At 41.8% G+C, this 17486-nt stretch overlaps 1 protein-coding gene across 1 annotated transcript; it reads right to left on the bottom strand.

The window, feature by feature from the left end:
• Nucleotides 1-10312: 10312 nt before the first annotated feature.
• Nucleotides 10313-10888, bottom strand: LOC109115332 (cell wall / vacuolar inhibitor of fructosidase 2-like). The gene has a single exon (XM_019199247.1). It carries the CDS (start codon nt 10886-10888, stop codon nt 10313-10315), a length of 576 nt encoding a protein of 191 aa, XP_019054792.1.
• Nucleotides 10889-17486: the final 6598 nt, after the last annotated feature.

Genomic DNA, 17486 nt, shown 5'->3' on the forward strand with positions numbered 1-17486 from the left:
CTAACGTTGATTAGTGATAGAAGGAAGGTTTTAGTCGAGCTCTTTAAAAGTTAAAAGAAGGTTTTTGTTAAGTGAAAGTTGTGAAACTATATGAAAAGTTATGATTGTCACAGAAAGTTAAGGGGAGGTATTCTACCTTATTCTTTTAAGCAATGTCTTTCCCCGATTATTGCAAAACATTTTTTTAGTTTTTGCCTTAGATTATGGGCCCTTTTGTCTCAACAAACTAACTCGAATCCAATATTTGAGATTAATTGATTGATTAATCAAGGTCACTATATGTCACTATTCAAAAGAAAGAATAAAAAAAGGTCGCTTTTTATCACGTGAAATTCACTCTCCAACATTCAACATGGCTCGGTCTACATGAATGCAATCTATAGTAAGAGGAAACAGGGGAGGTTTGGGGTCGTCTCATCGCAAAGCTGTTCATACATACATGCCTCCTCCTTTTCATTATCACACGTATACATATTTATTCTTTAAATGAAATAATTAGAAGTATAATTAGATCAAAATTAAAATCTCTATAATCTTTAGTCTCTTATGAAATCTACCATTTTTAAATCATTTTCTCTCTCTCACCTTTAGTCAATAATTGTAACACCTCTCTTTTTCCATTCAATCCATCTTTTTCCTCTTAAATTCCCTTTGAATCCCCTCTCTCTAAAAGTAGGGGTGTAAATTAGATGAATTGAGTGGTTTAGGTTAAGGGTTAATTTAAATATGAATCATAGTTTAGACCCAAATTAATGTCAAAACCCAAATTTCCCACCAATATATAGGATGAGGCAATTTTGTTACTACATAAATGTCTAAAGAAACCATTTCTCCTTTCCATGGATTATCAAGTAGGGTATAAACGGTATTCAAAAATCCAATTTCAAATTCGATATTCAATATAGTCAAATTAAATTTGGATAATTCGAATATTTAATCGGTCGAGTTTGGATATTATATTTGATGTAACCGTTTCTGGCCACGTACTAATTTTTTTTCGTGATGTATCAATTTTTCGCTAAGTACTTCATCATTTGATGAGCTCTCTGGTGGTGAGCTACCTGGTGACGAGCTCCCTGGTGGTGAGCTACCTGGTCACGAGCTCCCTGGTGATGCGCAACCCAACTGCCCTCTGCATGAGGTGATCTCCTCTCCTTTGTAGGTGAAGGGAGCTGAGGGACCTGCGAGAACTCCATCGTTTCCTCCTCTTTGTAGGCAGCGGGAGCTGAGGAACCTGCGAGAACTGAATCAGAGGACCCAGGGGTATTTTCCTGGCGGGGACTCTCCGATGCCTAAGTTAGCATTCTGATTGTAGGGAGATTGGAGAGAAATGAGAGAGCTAGAGAGCAGGGATTACCTCCATTTTTTCATTCTCTCCCCCTTGTCTTTGGGAGTCAGAGTCCTTATATAGTGGTGTCTCTCTGCCGCAGCCATTACTGCCAGAGCTGAGGTGGCGGGTGCAGGCGGCTGCTACAGAGTACGGCTCTGCCAATCAATGGACAGCTCTCAGGACTGGCAGGCACGACGCCACCTAGCGAGAGACGTGGGTGCAGGTCTCCGGATCTGTCAGGTACGGTTGTCAGGCAGGAGATCTTCCTGCAATACGCCGAGCTGCCCCTAAGTGTCGAGCTACCTGTAAGTGCCAAGCTGCCCCTAAGTGTCGAGCTCTTCATAAGACGTCAGGCTGCCTGCGGAGTGGCTAGCTGCCTGTGGCGAGCTGCCTATGCCGAGCTACCTATAAGTGCCGAGCTGCCCCTAAGTGGCGAGCTCTTCGTAAGACGCCAAGCTGCCTGCGGAGTGGCTAGTTGCCTATGGCGAGCTGCCCCTAGCTATACCGAGCTCCCTGAGCTATGCCAAGCTGCCCGAGCTGCCTAGTTGTCAAGAGGCTGCACTTGGTTTGCATGAGGTGCCAGGTGTCACAATTTCACTGGAGGGCCAAATCCGCCCTCATCAATATTCATACTGAATAGTTAATCGGATATGGCCTAATTCGATTCGATAAATATCCGAATTCAATTGATTATTTAATTCTTATATAATATATAAAATAGTTTATATAATTTATATATAACAATTAAGTTATATAAATAATTTATATACCTTATATCAATAAAATATTTATTTTATATATTTATTAATTATCTAAAATAATTAATTAGTCGAATTCGAATCGAATCTTTGATTATTTAATCAGATTCGAATTCGGATATTAATTTTCAATACCTATTGAATATCAAATCGAATTTGGATATCAGATTTTTTTTAATCGGATTCGAATTTGGATATTGCTTGCCTAATCCAATCCGCTTACACCCCTATCATCAGGTTTTTTCTCTTTTTTTATTAATTTAACGTAAACTTAATTTAGGGATTGCTCCCGTTCAACAATAAAATGCAGTAAGAAAGCACATAATGTCAACCTTTGGTTATCTTCGTCAATTCAATTTTAACTTGGTTATTGATCTCTTGCTAAGGCCAATGTGAGTCCATTACAAATGGACCAAGTCCAATCCAATTTGATGAATTCTTTGGACCATTTTGGATTGATCCAATTCAATGTCTAGACCATCTGATCTGTTCAAATTGGTTCTAATTTAGATTTGTCCAAATCCAAACCTAATTCATTGAGATCGATACTCTTATCTTTTATCAATGGACTGAATATTAGTTTAACTGACCCAATCCAATATAAATCCATTACTGATGGACCAAGTCCAAGATAATCCAATAAATATTTTGGACCAATAAGTCTGGACTGGTCCAATTCAATATGTCTTATTGGTCCATCAAAATTGTATTATTTGGATGGGTCCAACTAGGGGTGGCAACGAGCCGAGCTTTTCACGAGCTGTTTGAGCTCGAGCTCAAGCCCAATTCAGTGGCTTGATTATTAAACGAGTCGAGCTCTTGAGCTCGGCTCATGAGGCTTGCCGGTATATATATAATAAAATTATAGAAAATAAATATATAAGAAAAATATTATAATTATTAATTATTATAATTCTTAATTTTTAAATATAAAATAATTTTTTCATATATAATTTTTATTTTTATAAAATATTTTTTTCTAAATATTTTTATAAAATATAAAACGAGCCGAGCTCGAGCTTATGAACTTTTGACTCGAGCTAAGCTCGAGCTCAAGGTTCTAGCTCGAACCGAGCTCGAGCCTTGTAGAATAGTCTTGAGCCGAGCTCAAGCCTGATACTATTCGGCTCGGCTCGGCTCGAATCCACCCCTAGGTCCAACACAAAACCAGTCCATTGACACCCCTAATTATGGTGTTGTTTGGTATTGGACAAGGCATTTCTACCATGTCATGTCATGTAGGCATTTTGCTCTCTCCCTCATTTTTTTCTTGTTTTGTTGAATGTTATCAAGCCATTTCAAGCAAATATTAGATGTCTTGGGTTTTGCTAAGGTTTGAAGAAAATGCCATTTTGACATTTTTTGCAATAGAATCAACGTTTCCTCCTTTGTCTATTAGTAAATGTGAACATGCGTTGCATGTGGCAATTTTAAGATAATAATTGTATTAACAATAATAAAGTAAAGATGTATTATTGGAAATGGCAAGCAAATTTACAATTCTTTTACTCGATTATGGAAATAAGGGTTGTACATATCTTCAGGGAGGCTAATAGGGTGGTGGATTGGCTTTCTAAGAAAGTAAGTGATTCTTTAGCTCATGGTATCTATCACTGTTTTCAAAACTGGACCGGACCAGACGGTTGGACCAAAAAAGCGGGAACCGGTTAGGTGACTGGTTCCGTTTCCCCCCAAAATCGGATTTTCTCAAAAAAAAAAACAATTGATTTTGGTAAACAAACCGCTGAACCGGGCGATTAACCGTTCAAACAAATTTGACCATTTTTAATTTTTTAAATAATTTAATTTTTTTGTCAGAACGGGCCAACCGTTCGACCTAGTAACCAAACCCCTGACTGGTTCGGTCTTGGGTCGATTTTAAAAACCATGGTATCTATAACAGTTTTGGGGAACTCCCAGTGGAGGTTCAAAGACTTATTAGAGATAATGGATCTATATGTTCAAATACTCATTTGGTTTTAAACTTTATATTTTATTACATCATTAATAAAAATAATTCTTGTTTATCGCACTTACCTTTTTTAATACGAATTAATATATAATATAGTAGATGTGTCTACAATTTTTCTATTTTATGCATTTTATGTAATTTTTGTATTATTTTTATTTTTAAAAAATATTATATAACTACGACATCATGGGTTGATCCAATGATATGAAGAGTTGAACCAATGACCCATCACACAGGGAGGAAAATGGTTTCATTTATGGATCAATTTTAAATTTCATATCCCAATTTCATTATTAATAAAAATACTTTTTATTTATCATACATATTTTTGTTTAATATGACAAATATAAAATATTAGAGATGTGCCTAAAATTTTCTATTTTTAAATTTTTAGTATTTAATTATGGCATCATGGATTCACCTGTTCAGCCCAAATAGTAGAACTACTTACTCGCCTTTAGAAAAACAGGTTTAGTTTTCACTTGATTTTAAAAATATAAGTTTTATAATATTAATATCAGTGCTCATGGATTTAAGTAATGAAATTTAATGAAAATAGATAAAAATACCTTAATTATAAGATTAAATGAAAAAGAATGAGAGGTAATGCCTTAAATGTGAGACTTAATAAGGGAATGAAATGCTCTAAAAAGTAATATATGTCCAAATTATAATTTTTGCCCTTATAAATAGAGAGTGGCTAAATTCAAAATGAGGGGTATTTTTAGTCAAAAAAAGACTAAAAACCATAAGTAGTTATTCACATTTTTTATAATTGTATAAATATAGATTGATACCTAATGGTGTATATGTGACTCCAAAAACAATATAAAATATACACAAAATTGAAAGCCACTTTACCAAATTCCAAGCCGTGGCCATTGTAGGACAATCATATCAAAATACCACCTATAAATAAAGGGATTTTTTATACTGCACTCCATCTTAGAATTCTGATTTGGACTGCAAACTTACAACAATTCAAAATTATAAACAGCTTCATTTATAACACCTATACCCGCCCATGAATTGGCATCACTTCTAAGCTGGCACCTACTCCAAACTGTACTGTACCGTGGATCTATGATTCTGGAGTGGACTGAGCAGTAAAAACCCCTAATATAAATCAGTTGATGAAATAGCACTTTGGTGGAAATAATAAGAAATGTTTAACAGCCCATGATTTAACATTAGATATGACAATCAACACAACAAAATGAGAAAACAAGATTCATGTACCATATATGGAACAGAGCTTAGAAAAGGATTTGACAATGCACAAGTCAGTGAAATTCGATCGACACTTGGGATTTGAGATTTGACTGGTTCTCTTCTCAAAGTAGTATAGACAATAGACAATGTTTGTTACTCTAACTTCATATAAGAAGACCAGAAGACTAGATGAAATTTTCTTAAACATGAATTGGAGGAAGAAAAGTGATGGAATAGGACCATTTGCGGACCCATTAGAAACCCATACTCCGAAATCTTTCATATGTAGAGAACTAGAGATAACTTATAATTAAAATGCTTTTTAAGATTCTACCTCCAGCATCGAACACTCTGCACACAATCATCGGAATTGTAGAAAAGAAAAAAGGAAATGAGATGCAGAGGGGGAAGAAGGTGCATGATTTACTCAAATTTCAAAGCACGCCAATTAGTAATGCATTCTACGCAGGGGAGGATAGCATGCACTCCGGATCTGCTATCCACAAATTGTTCTTACATCTTTATCCCTAGAGTACCACCACTCTGAATTGAGAACATTCTATGAATGATAAGAGAAATATTTCCAATGTGCAGTTGTAGTGTCTCGTGAATAGAATTGTGGGAATTGCTAGTGGGCAGTAGATCCTAACCCACGTGCATGTGGCAAGCACCTCTTGCCCTAAGTACTCTTGGGCTTGCCTGTCTGGCTATCCATGGTCTCAATGAATAGGAGATTTCATTTCCTAATTCAAAGTAGCTGGAAGATGTTAGCTGTGTGGAGTGCTGTATAATTAACGATAATACACAACAGTGAGGTTCTATGCATTTTATGACTGGTGTGGAAGGTCATTATTGGTTTTATATTCCCAATAATTAGGGGTGGGTTCGAGCCGAGACGAGCCAAATAGTACGAGGTTCAAGCTCAGCTTGCCAAGGTAGTACGAGGCTCGAGCTCAAGCTCAAGCTCGGTTCGAGATAGAATCTTAAGCTCAAGTCAGAAACTCGTAAACTCGAACTCGACTTGAGAAAAAATGTTTTATAAAAATAAAATATTTTTATTTGATATTTAAAAAATGAAGAATTATAATAATTAGTTTTTATTATATATAAAAATAAAAATATTATATATAATAGTTTTATTATATTTATTGTTTTCCATTATTATTATTATTATTATTATTATTATTATTATTATTATTATTATTATTATTATTATTATTATTATAATTATATGTATGCATGTATGTATGTATGTATGTATGTATGTATGTATGTATGTATGTATGTATGTATGTATGTATGTATGTATGTATGTATGTATGTATGTATGTATATGTAGCTATTCGAGCTCGGCTCGCAAGCCTCACGAGCCAAGCTCTATTAGGCTCGAAGCTCGTTGAAACTGATATGGGTTAGAATAGCTCATGAAAAACTCAACTCGTGGCCACTCCTATGAATAATTATTATATTCAGTTAGTCTTATCTCCACATTTACTACCACTGTAGTTGAGGCTCAGTTTGGAAAGGGTATGAATACAAATATGTAGAGTACAAAACCTTATATTTTGCATTATTTTTTATGTATTTGTACTCTTTCCAAATTAAGCATGGGCTGTGTTTGGATGCAATGCAATTTTATTTGCACTAGTATAGATGCATGAGAGTGCAAATGAAGAAAATACAAATTCCCATTTAATTTTGTTTTGGATTTTACTTTATACTACTTTATGTCTTAGTTTACCTGCAATCAAACAAAATAAGTTAAAATTTGAAACAAAAATAAATCAAAATTTACAATCAAACCATTTGCACTGCCATAGTTTAGCATCAGTTGCATTACAACCATACACAGCCTGAGGGACAATCTAAAGACCATTAAATAAAATGTGAACACATATTTTAAAAGAAAAAAAAAAACAAAATATGTGTTTAATATTCAACACTTGCTTGTTCACATTTTCATTTGATGTTGCATGCGAGTACAATTATAGGAAACCTTTTATCAAAAGACAAATACAATTTGACCATTATTGAGATACCGGAAAGGGTTGGCTATTTCTTTAAACAGAGCTTGTGTTAATGAACATATGGGCCAACGGTGTCCCAGTCAAGTCCACATAAATCTTAACTGTCTAGTGTATACTGCATGGGATACCTGTCACAGACGAGTCCGGATTTTCTACCTCCGACAATTCTATTCACATTTATCAATATAACATCTCAATCACACATGAATAACATCTCATTCTCTTATATATTATTATTTATGAATTTAGATCTGTGCCTCAGGGCACCCCATAATGTCCCACAGTATATTCCCGTCTTATAATGGAAACATCTCTCAATGATGACACCATCGGTTCTGGTATTATCATCGGGAGATGTTCCCAATACACGACGAAGATGTGCTGTGGGACAATGTGAGATGCCCCCTTGTGAGATGCAGATGTAAATTCATTATTTACGGGAGATCTTCCCAATGTACATAAGTAATGTTTTGTAGGTAGACATAAATAGAGTTCTTGTAGGTAGGAGATTTAAAGTCATCAAAGACAGTTCAAATTTGAACCCATCATTGACCTACGGGTTAGACCGGCGACATAGTGATCCAATTATGATCCCAGATTCGATCAACATCTAACCCGCTGTCAACAGATATAAAAAGTATATAATATATATTCATATTAATAAATATATCGGACTCGGATTTTTATCGGATCGGATGGGGTGAATCCGAGTTTGATCTAATTTTTAATCGGATTCTATTTCTATCATCCAAATCCGATCCGATATGACATTTACCCATCCAAATTTGAGATTGTCGAATCGGGCCGCTGGTTTACGGGTATCGTTGACAGGCCTACATGGCACTGGCCGAGGTGCCCGTCGCCCAAGGTTCTATGGTGGCTTGTTTCGTTTTCTTTTGTGAAGGCTCTGTCCTTTGGCCATGTGTCCCTCATCATTTGGGGTTCTCAGTTAGCTATGCGACTGTTACTCCGCTCTTGATGTTGATCCAGTTTGATGACATGGCCAAATCGACGCTTGGGTTGCACCACATCATGTTTAAGGTTGCGATCCAACTGGGCCAGGTACGGCCCCGTCATATTCAAAATTAGATCAATAATTGAGAAATTTGTTTGAAAAAGAGAAGTATCAATCAATTTAAAGCGACATGGATTCTGGAATGGTGATTACCAACCACTTAGGAAATATCCTTTAACCGAAAGATTTTCTTCTTTTAACCTCTCAGTTTCACCTTTGAAAAAGACAGAAAGAGAATGCAAGCTTGGAGCCTTGGATCGCAACCTCTCAGTTAAGGGCAAATTTGCCTTTTACTTTTATTTTTATTCTAAAAAGGATATAAGATGCAAACAGATTGAATCGGATTAGAATTGGGGTATATCCAAATTAGATCCCCTAAATCGAACTAATGCAATATCTATCATAAACAGCGATTCAAATCTAATTTTGTTAAGAATATTGGATATCCAAATTCGATCCAATCTGATTAAATTCTGAAAAATATAATAAATTATTAAAAAAACATAAAACAGTTTATATAAAGAGAAATATATATATATATATATATATATATATATATATGTGTGTGTGTGTGTGTCAGTGTGTGTGTGAGGTCCTAATTGGATTTAATTTTCAATCAAAATCGATCATATCATGATGTGATTTATTTGCACCCTTAGCTAGAAAATTGGAGTAGCCCATCCACAAAGCACATAACCCCCAAACCTAGGTGAAGGCGGGATTCAATCCCAAGTCACAGAATGTGTTTAAATAGTTAACCTTTTCTGGAGTTAACAATATAAGTAATTTTGGAAAGTGACTACAAAAATGTACTTAATGGTCTTTAAAATAAGAATGCTGATCGGGAAAAAAGTACTTTGCAAATTAGAGCTTTGCATATGAGTAACTTTGTTGAGCTTTCAATTCCCACTTTAAAAATTAATTTAGAAAGGTTTTCATTCCCTTTTTTAATCAACTTATTAGATTCTATAAAATCTAAGTATGTCAGAAAAATTATTTGGTGCCAAAATTTTTAATTTTCCTTTTTTAATAAGCAACTAAAATAGATTTTTTAAAGAAAGAGGGCAAAATACCCTCCGTTAGAGACGGTTGGCTGTTTTTAATTGAGTTAGCATAATAGACGGTAGAGTTGGGTTCTTATCAGCCTCCGGCGAGCTGGTATCTCCTAACCGCTGTAATAGAAGCCTTGCAATTTTATCTGTGATGGCTCTTAAAATTATCACTCTCAGCTGGCTATTTCCACTTTGTATTCGATGAATGCACTTTTTAGGAGACTTTTCTTGTTCAGAAACTGTAAACTGAATCGAAAAAAAGCGTTGCTTAAAGTTGATAATTGACGTTTCTGAATGTCTAAAGAATGTCTAAAAGCTTCTACTAAAAAGAATCGCAAATTTTCCTTAGAATGTGAATAATCTCAGATTGCTAACGAGTCCACATGCCTGTGCGGACCCAAATTGGAAGAGCCAATCAAACCAGGTCAAAGTTTCAATTTTCATTCTGACGCTGCGGCGGTGGCTGCTGCAGGTGGACGGATTACAGAATACAGAGCTTTCGATTCGAAATTTCCAACTGTTTAGTGAGGCCGAAAAGAAAAACAAAAGTGTGCCAGATTTTTGCGCCATTGTTAAGTTAAACGATAAACGTCAGTAATATTTGGGGTTAGGGTTGCGGGAAATATAGGATTGGGATGAGTTGCAGCTTCGCAGTAAATGAAAAAGAGCAAAAAAAAATCGTTTAAATGATTACCGAACAAGAGGCAAAGAGTAATTAAAAAGCAACGTCCGATGGACGATACCGATCGAAAGCTCCGTGTGAAGCCTGTTTGGGCTGCAATCCGAACCCAATTTGCCGCATCAAAGATTCCTTGTTCGCTAAACTATCGAATAGAAGATGATATATCCATGCTCACATCAATTATATTTCATTTTATCTGTAAATGAAATAAGGACAAAGCAAACATAGCTAACCAAGTTCATCTTGTTTAGTTTAATGCCTCATTCAGACCTTAAGAAAACTAACAAGAGCAAAAGATATGGAGGTAAGACCCTTCGATATTTCGGTCCTGCGATTCAGAGCCAATTTCAATCCTCCAAGCTTCCGCTTCAACTCATCCATGCAACCGGAGACATTATGCATGGCAGGCCACAAGCGGGAGAGAATAGCATCATAGTCTTCATTGTCGAAAAACACAAGCGACGATCGAAGCAGGCGGATTGTTTGGCCATAATTTTTGTAACACAAGTCGAAGCACTTCCTTGCCACTGGATCCGTCGTATTTTCAAGCAACTTACGGGTGTAGGAATGCGTATGGGAGACATTAGCCAATGCCAACTCGACGGAAATCTTGGGAAGGTCCTTCCATTTTACCTTGAAGCTCCGGGGATCGGATTCCAGAGAGGAGACGCAGAGGTTGTAGTAGTTTGTAAGAGACTCTTCGCAGATGTCTTTGATGTTCGCCATACCCGACGAAGAAGAGTTGTCTTCTTCGGCGTAAGATGGCGATGGCGATGGCGTGGATAAGGAAAGGAGGAAGGAGAGGAAGAAGAGAAAAGCAGGAAAGTGGAAGAAAGCCATTGTTTATATTTTTGTGTCGAAGGAAGATCTCTGCTTTGCTCGCATCGAGGAAACTATATATAGCGCGGTAGCGGAAGGGACGTTCAAATTACAAACCCGTGCTGTGGACGTGGCAGAAGGAAAACCCTACGATAGAACCGGTTCAATGAATCTCCTCCGCTGATAGCCTGATACACTGCCAGTAACCCTCCAGTTGGTTTTCCCTTTTGGCGGTTAGAAAGATTTAGGCGGTTACTTGTTCAACTCGGATTTCATGCGAACCTTTTCTTCCTCTCCTCTCTATTAATCCATTCAAATCAGGTCACCTGTCCCTATTTTTCCAATTTCCCAACAAAACCCTCCATTAACTTTATTATTAGAAGAAAAATTAAAAAACAGAGTGTAATTGGAAAAACCTAACCTTTACTGAATTAATTCTTGTCTAAATTAACAAGCTTGGTATCTCCCAATAAAGTAAAATTTTTCATTACTACCTTTACTCCATTCTTGTCTAAATGCACGCTACTGTAAAGTGTTAACAGACAAGAGCACAACTCTGGACTCTCCTTCCTCCTAGTATTGCAACAACAACAGCATAGAACAAATCCAGGGCTTTGTTATATCTTGATGGGTGAGGAAAGCCAGAGTGTGAGTATCCAAACAACACCAATACCGGAGATTGGTTGGCTTCACCTAGTGAGTGCAGAAGATAGAACCACTCAATTTTTTGCTGAATTGCTTCTAACATCTAACTAGGAAGGATCCCATACCAAATCCATGAGAAAGACAAGAAGAACAGTTATGACCCCAAGGTGGTCGCCACCATACCATCACTTCGATCCTGCTTGCAAGCAAATGGAGCAGCCCAAAAAGAAAATGGTGAAGTAGTTCATTTCATTCGCTCATGAAGAGCAGGTGAAAAAAGCCGATAACCCAGAACAGACAGAGAAGTTCATTTCAGAGACAACAAATGATCTGTACCAAGAGGTTGCGAAAGTAGCAGAAGAAGCAACGGATTGCAACGAGAAAGGTTCAACCAAGCAGTTCAACGATGACGAATTCAAACGTTTGTTGTTCATGGACGGTTGCTTTGTTGTCTATTTCATTCATTATGATGTAGGAATATTTGGCCTGACCTCGTAGCACGAGAACACGTGGGCATGACCTGGCATAAGCGTGGCAGCCTGGCCACAACCCGGCGTAACAAGCTCACCGAAGAGCAAGGCCCAGTTCGCCCCAAGCCTGAAGGCGGAGCTCCCCAAGCTCCCCCATGCAAGGGGACCCGAGCTCCCCTTGAGACCCGAGCCCCCCCTAAGGGGCCCCGAGCTCTCCTAAGAAGGAAGCACCCTGGCTTTTGGCTAAGTGTCCCGAGGGAGAAACACCTCGGGGCAGCACCGTCGAGACTCCTATTCGAACTTGCTTAAGGCTCGCCTCCAGTGTGGGCACCTCGGTGTACCTCGGCACCACGGTACAAAGCAAATCTGCCCCAGGTGGTTCGGTGTACGGTAGCTCGACAGATGCAGGGAGATCTACCTGACATCCGTGCCTGCCTGACATCCGTACCTACCGGATCCGGTGCCAGTCCTCGGATCCCTTACTAGGCGGCGTTCTACCTGTCGTCTCTGAAAAGCATGGCACGCCTATCGAGTTCGTACCTTGCAGTAGCAGCATGTAGCGGTAGCCTGCACCTGGCACCCCTGCCCTGGCAGTAACGGCTAGGGCAGTGGCGGTTATGCCTAATGTGACCGAGCTCCGATATAAAAGGACACCAACCCTCACTAAGCAAAGGTATTGAAGCTAGCACTTTCAACACTCTTAACTCTTTGTGTCTTTTTTGAGTTTCCTCAAGAATTCTAACTTAGCATCGGAGTGTTCCCGCCGAAAGAGCTCCCCGGGAACCCTTCACCTTCCTCTTCCTCTCAAGTGTCGTCCATCTCAGCTAGGAGCCAAGTCTCAACCAGCTAGGAGTGCCCAGATTGTGATGCATCATTTGGCGCCGCCTGTGGGAATCGCTTCAAAAGTCCTTCCTCTAACTTCTGTGAAACTTCCCTCAAAGAACTCATCATCATCATGGCTTCCTCCAGCAACTCCGGACGCCGGAACACCCCAGAGGAACAACTCCATCTACCCACCGTCTGCATCAGGCAGTTCACCGTCCCCCTCTCCGTGGACGGGGTACCTAGTTTGAATGTGCCCCTGACAGTGGCACACATGACCGTTCCATTACCCTTTGCCATTGGAACAACCTTCGCTGAACCCACCATCCTCCCTCCGGTGGCCAGCCAAGGTCAGCTCGAAGACCAGATGCAGTGCATGCAAGCCATGCAGGCCCAAATGCAACAATTCCAGTAACTTCAGTTCCACCGACAGCAAGTGCTGCACCAAGTGTCCCAGTGCCAGTATCAGCAACAATTTCCTTCATTCCCTCCCCGACATCCGGCTGCGTAGCCAACCAAGCCTCACCACCGAAGTGAACTTCCTTCCCGCCGAGGAGAGACCTCGGTGGTGTCATCCCATGGAAGGAAGGAAAGACCCCATACCCCTGCCTCGTGGCCTACAGTTAGGTTGGGGGCCTCCCAGCCGGTTAGGCCGGTATCACCTCAGCGCTCGTAGTTCGAATCCCCGCTTACCGAAAACCGGTTCGAAGTGCTGGCCGACGACCTGGAACAAGGTCCCTCTGTTCGTAGTTACCAAAAGCCATTCGAGCATTTCGCTGGGCCCATCGAGCTCAGTAATACCGAGGCCAACAACACCAACGCCGAGCCGACTAACAAGTAGCGAAGGCGTCGCCGAGCTCGCCGAGCTGTCACCCGCGACCTGCCTAAGCTCAGAGGCAAGGTAGAGGTGAGTTCGAGCAACGTAAAAGCTAACCGCTTCTTTCAGTTCCCTCCCCCCTGTCACCAGAGCTCCTTGTTGTCCCCATGCCAAGGGACTTCAAACTCCCCCCGCTGGACAAGTATGATGGGTCATTCGATCCCAATGACCACGTGGACGCCTTTCAGTCCCAGATGCATCTGGCCAGAGCGAACGAGTCTTGCATGTGCGTGGCCTTCTCCACCACTTTCAAAGGAGTAGCCCGCGCTTGGTACCAAACCCTCGCGCCAAGTTTAATAAGGAGCTGGGCACAGTCCGAGGACCCAAGAAAGCCTCCTCAGCATAGTCCAGAGGGAAGGAGAGTCCATCCGAAACTACATCAAGCGATTTAATGATGCTTGCTTGCAGATACCCGACCTAGACCCAGCAATTCGGCTCACTGCGGCCAAGCGGGGCATCACCCACAAGGAGTTCAGATGGCACGTGGTTGTCAACCAACCCAAGACCGTGACAGAGTTCCTTGAACTGGCAGATTGGTTCATAGGGACAGAGGAGGAGATTAACCAAAAGGGCGAGCAAGCCCTTGAAAAAAGAAAAAGGGAACCGGAACCTCCGGCTCCAAGTGATAGCAAGAAGAAGAATGACCAAGCTCGGGGAGCAAAGCCAACTCAGCACAAAGCGGGCCGAGATCCTCATGGCGATCAAGGATGCCCCATATGTGAAGTGGCCACCTCGGCTTAAGGTTGATCCCAATGTTAGGAATAAAAACTTGTATTGTAGTTTTCATAGAGATCATGGCCATAGTACCGAAAACTGTAAGAATCTCCGCGACGAGATAGAAGAACTTATCCGTCGCAGATATCTGAGAAATTTCGTACAGCATAATAATAGAATAAAGTAGGTCGGCACGGGGAGCAGAGTAAGGAAGCTCCTGAATCCAGCAGACAAGCGGAGCGACCGTAGAGGCAGCCTCCCAACGAGAGACCAGTCCGGGGGACCATCCATGTAATTGTTGGAGGACCAATTGTCGCAGTCTGCACCTCGGCAACAGCTCGTTCATCAGCCCGCGAGGCCGCCGGGGAAGAGCTTAACCCCCCAAAGCGGCCAAGGATGGAGGAACCGATCTTCTTCACCGAAGACGATGCGCGAGGAGTCCATTACCCCCATGACGACGCGCTCGTCATAAAAATTAAGATCAACGACTTCGAGGTCAGGCGCGTCCTAGTCGACTCGGGCAGCTCGGCAGATAATCTCTTCAAGGTAGCCTTCGATCAGCTTCAGCTCCGGGAGAGCGACCTGAAGCCCGCAAACACTCCACTCATGGGATTCAGCGGTGAGGAGGTCAGACCTTTAGGGAGAGTCACTGTACCCGTGGAGGTCGGCACCTGGCCTAGTGTGGTAAGGCTCAGCCACGAGTTCCTGGTGGTCGCGACCCCCTCCCCGTACAACGCAATAGTAGGTCGGCCCATCACCCACGCCTTACGAGCAGTAGTCTCCACCTACCATCTGGTGATGAAGTTCCCTATAGACTTCGGAGTTAGAGTGACGCGAGGCGATCAGCTCGAGTCCTGCAAGTGCTACATAGCCGCCCTCAAAGGAAAGGCCAAGATAGTAGACAACCTCGAGCTAGAGCGATCCACGGAGCAGTTCGCGGAGTGAGCCACGCCTACCGAAGAGACCATCCCCATCCCGGCTTCGGCAGAGGACCCAGCTCGGGTACTTCAGATCGGCTCTTCTATTGAGGAACCCCTGCGATCTCAACTGGTGAGTTTCTTACTTGAAAATTTAGATGGTTTTGCATGGTCAGCAGCAGAAATGCCCGGCATAGACCCCGGCATTTTAACTCATAGGCTAAACACTGATCCTGTAGTTAGGCCCGTTAGACAGAAGAAACGCAACTTAGCCCCAGAGAGATGAAGGGCAGTCGACGAGGAGGTCGGGAAGCTCCTTGCAGCCAATTTTATCAGGGAGGTTCATTACCCGAGTTGGGTGGTCAACCCCGTTCTGGTGAAAAAGGCCAACGGTAAATGGCACATGTGCGTCGACTACACCGACCTGAACTGAGGTTGCCCAAAGGACTGCTTCCCACTTCCTAGGATCGACCGTCTAGTGGACGCGACCTCGGGACACAAGTTGCTGAGCTTCCTGGATGCCTATTCGGGCTACAACCAGATCAGGATGGACCTAGATGATGAAGAGAAAACTGCTTTCACAACCGAGTTTGGCCTGTACTGTTACACGGTCATGCCCTTCGGGTAGAAAAACGCTGGGGCCACTTTTCAAAGACTTGTAAATAAACTGTTTAAGCCACTAATTGGCAAAAAAGTAGAGTGTTATGTAGACGATATGGTCGTCAAAACCCAATTTTCACATGAATTAATACAAGATTTACATTCAGATTTTGAAATTTTGCGTAGATTTATTATGAAGCTAAACCCCAACAAGTGTATCTTTGGTGTCACCTCGGGTAAATTCCTAGGGTACATCATTAACCGGTGAGGCATTGAGGCCAACCCGAACAAAATCAAGGCCATCCTAGAAATGAGACCACCCCGGAAATTAAAGGAGGTTCAGAAGCTGAACGGTCGGTCAGCCGCCTTGAGTTGCTTTTTGTCCAAGTCAGCAGATCATTGCCTGCCTTTTTTTAAGGCCATAAAAAGCAAAGGCTTTGAATGGACCAAAGAGTGTCAACTCGCGTTCGACGAGCTCAAAAGGCACCTCGCCAGCGTCCCAGCCTTAACCCGACCTGAAGTGCGTGATGTTTTAGAGCTATACCTCTTAGCAAGTGACAAGGTGGTCAGCTCGGTACTAATAAGAGAAGTAGATCGGGTCCAACGACCCGTCTATTATGTTAGTAAAGTGTTGCAGGGAGCAGAGACAAGGTACCCAGAGATAGAAAAGTTAGCCTATGCACTGGTTATAGCAGCCCGAAAGCTCCGCCCACACTTCCAAGCTCACACCATCATTGTCCTTACCAACAAACCTCTGAGGCAAGTTTGGCTCAAGCCCGAGGTCTCGGGAAGGATGACGAAGTGGGCCATCGAGCTCAACAAGTACGAACTCCAGTATAAATCGTGAACTGCTATCAAGGCCCAAGCCTTGGCAAATTCCGTCGTAGAATGCACCTTTAGCTCCGAAGTCCCCAGGCCGGTGGAACACGAGGCCCCTAGTGCGGGAGAGCCCGGGGTTCCCGGGCTGGTTAAACTCGAGCACCGTGAAGTAGCAACCAACGCGGCATCTCTCCTAATTAGGCCAAGCCCGAACTGAGATGAAGAACCCTGGATCCTTCACGTAGATGGCTCGTCAAATCGGCAGGGCAGCGGAGCTGGGATCGTTCTGTACAGGCCAAGCGGTATGAAAATGGAGTACGCACTACGCTTTGAGTTCGCAGCATCCAACAGCGAAGCAGAGTACGATGTGCTGCTAGCCGGGCGGGATCTTGCAAAGGAAGTGAAAGCCAAGCACGTCGTCATTTGCAGCGTTTCCCAACTCGTGGTAAATCAGGTTATGGGTGGGTACGAAGCCCGCGAACCAACCATGGTAGCATACTTATCCAAAGTAAGAGGGGCTTTGCTCAACTTCCGATCATATTTCATCCAGAAAATCTTGAGATTAGAAAATGTCGAGGTCGATGCCCTATCCCGTTTAGCCAGCACTGGCGATAACACCATGAGGACCGTGTATATAGAGAACTTGCCTCGGCCTAGCATTCTCAGGGAGGCAGAGGAAGTCGCTCTCGTCATTCAAGCAGAGCCGAGTTGAATTGATCCGCTCATGAGCTTCCTACTACACGGGGCCCTCCCCG

This window comes from Nelumbo nucifera, chromosome 4 (assembly GCF_055504915.1).
Source record: "Nelumbo nucifera cultivar China Antique chromosome 4, China Antique-T2T, whole genome shotgun sequence".
NCBI lineage: Eukaryota > Viridiplantae > Streptophyta > Magnoliopsida > Proteales > Nelumbonaceae > Nelumbo > Nelumbo nucifera.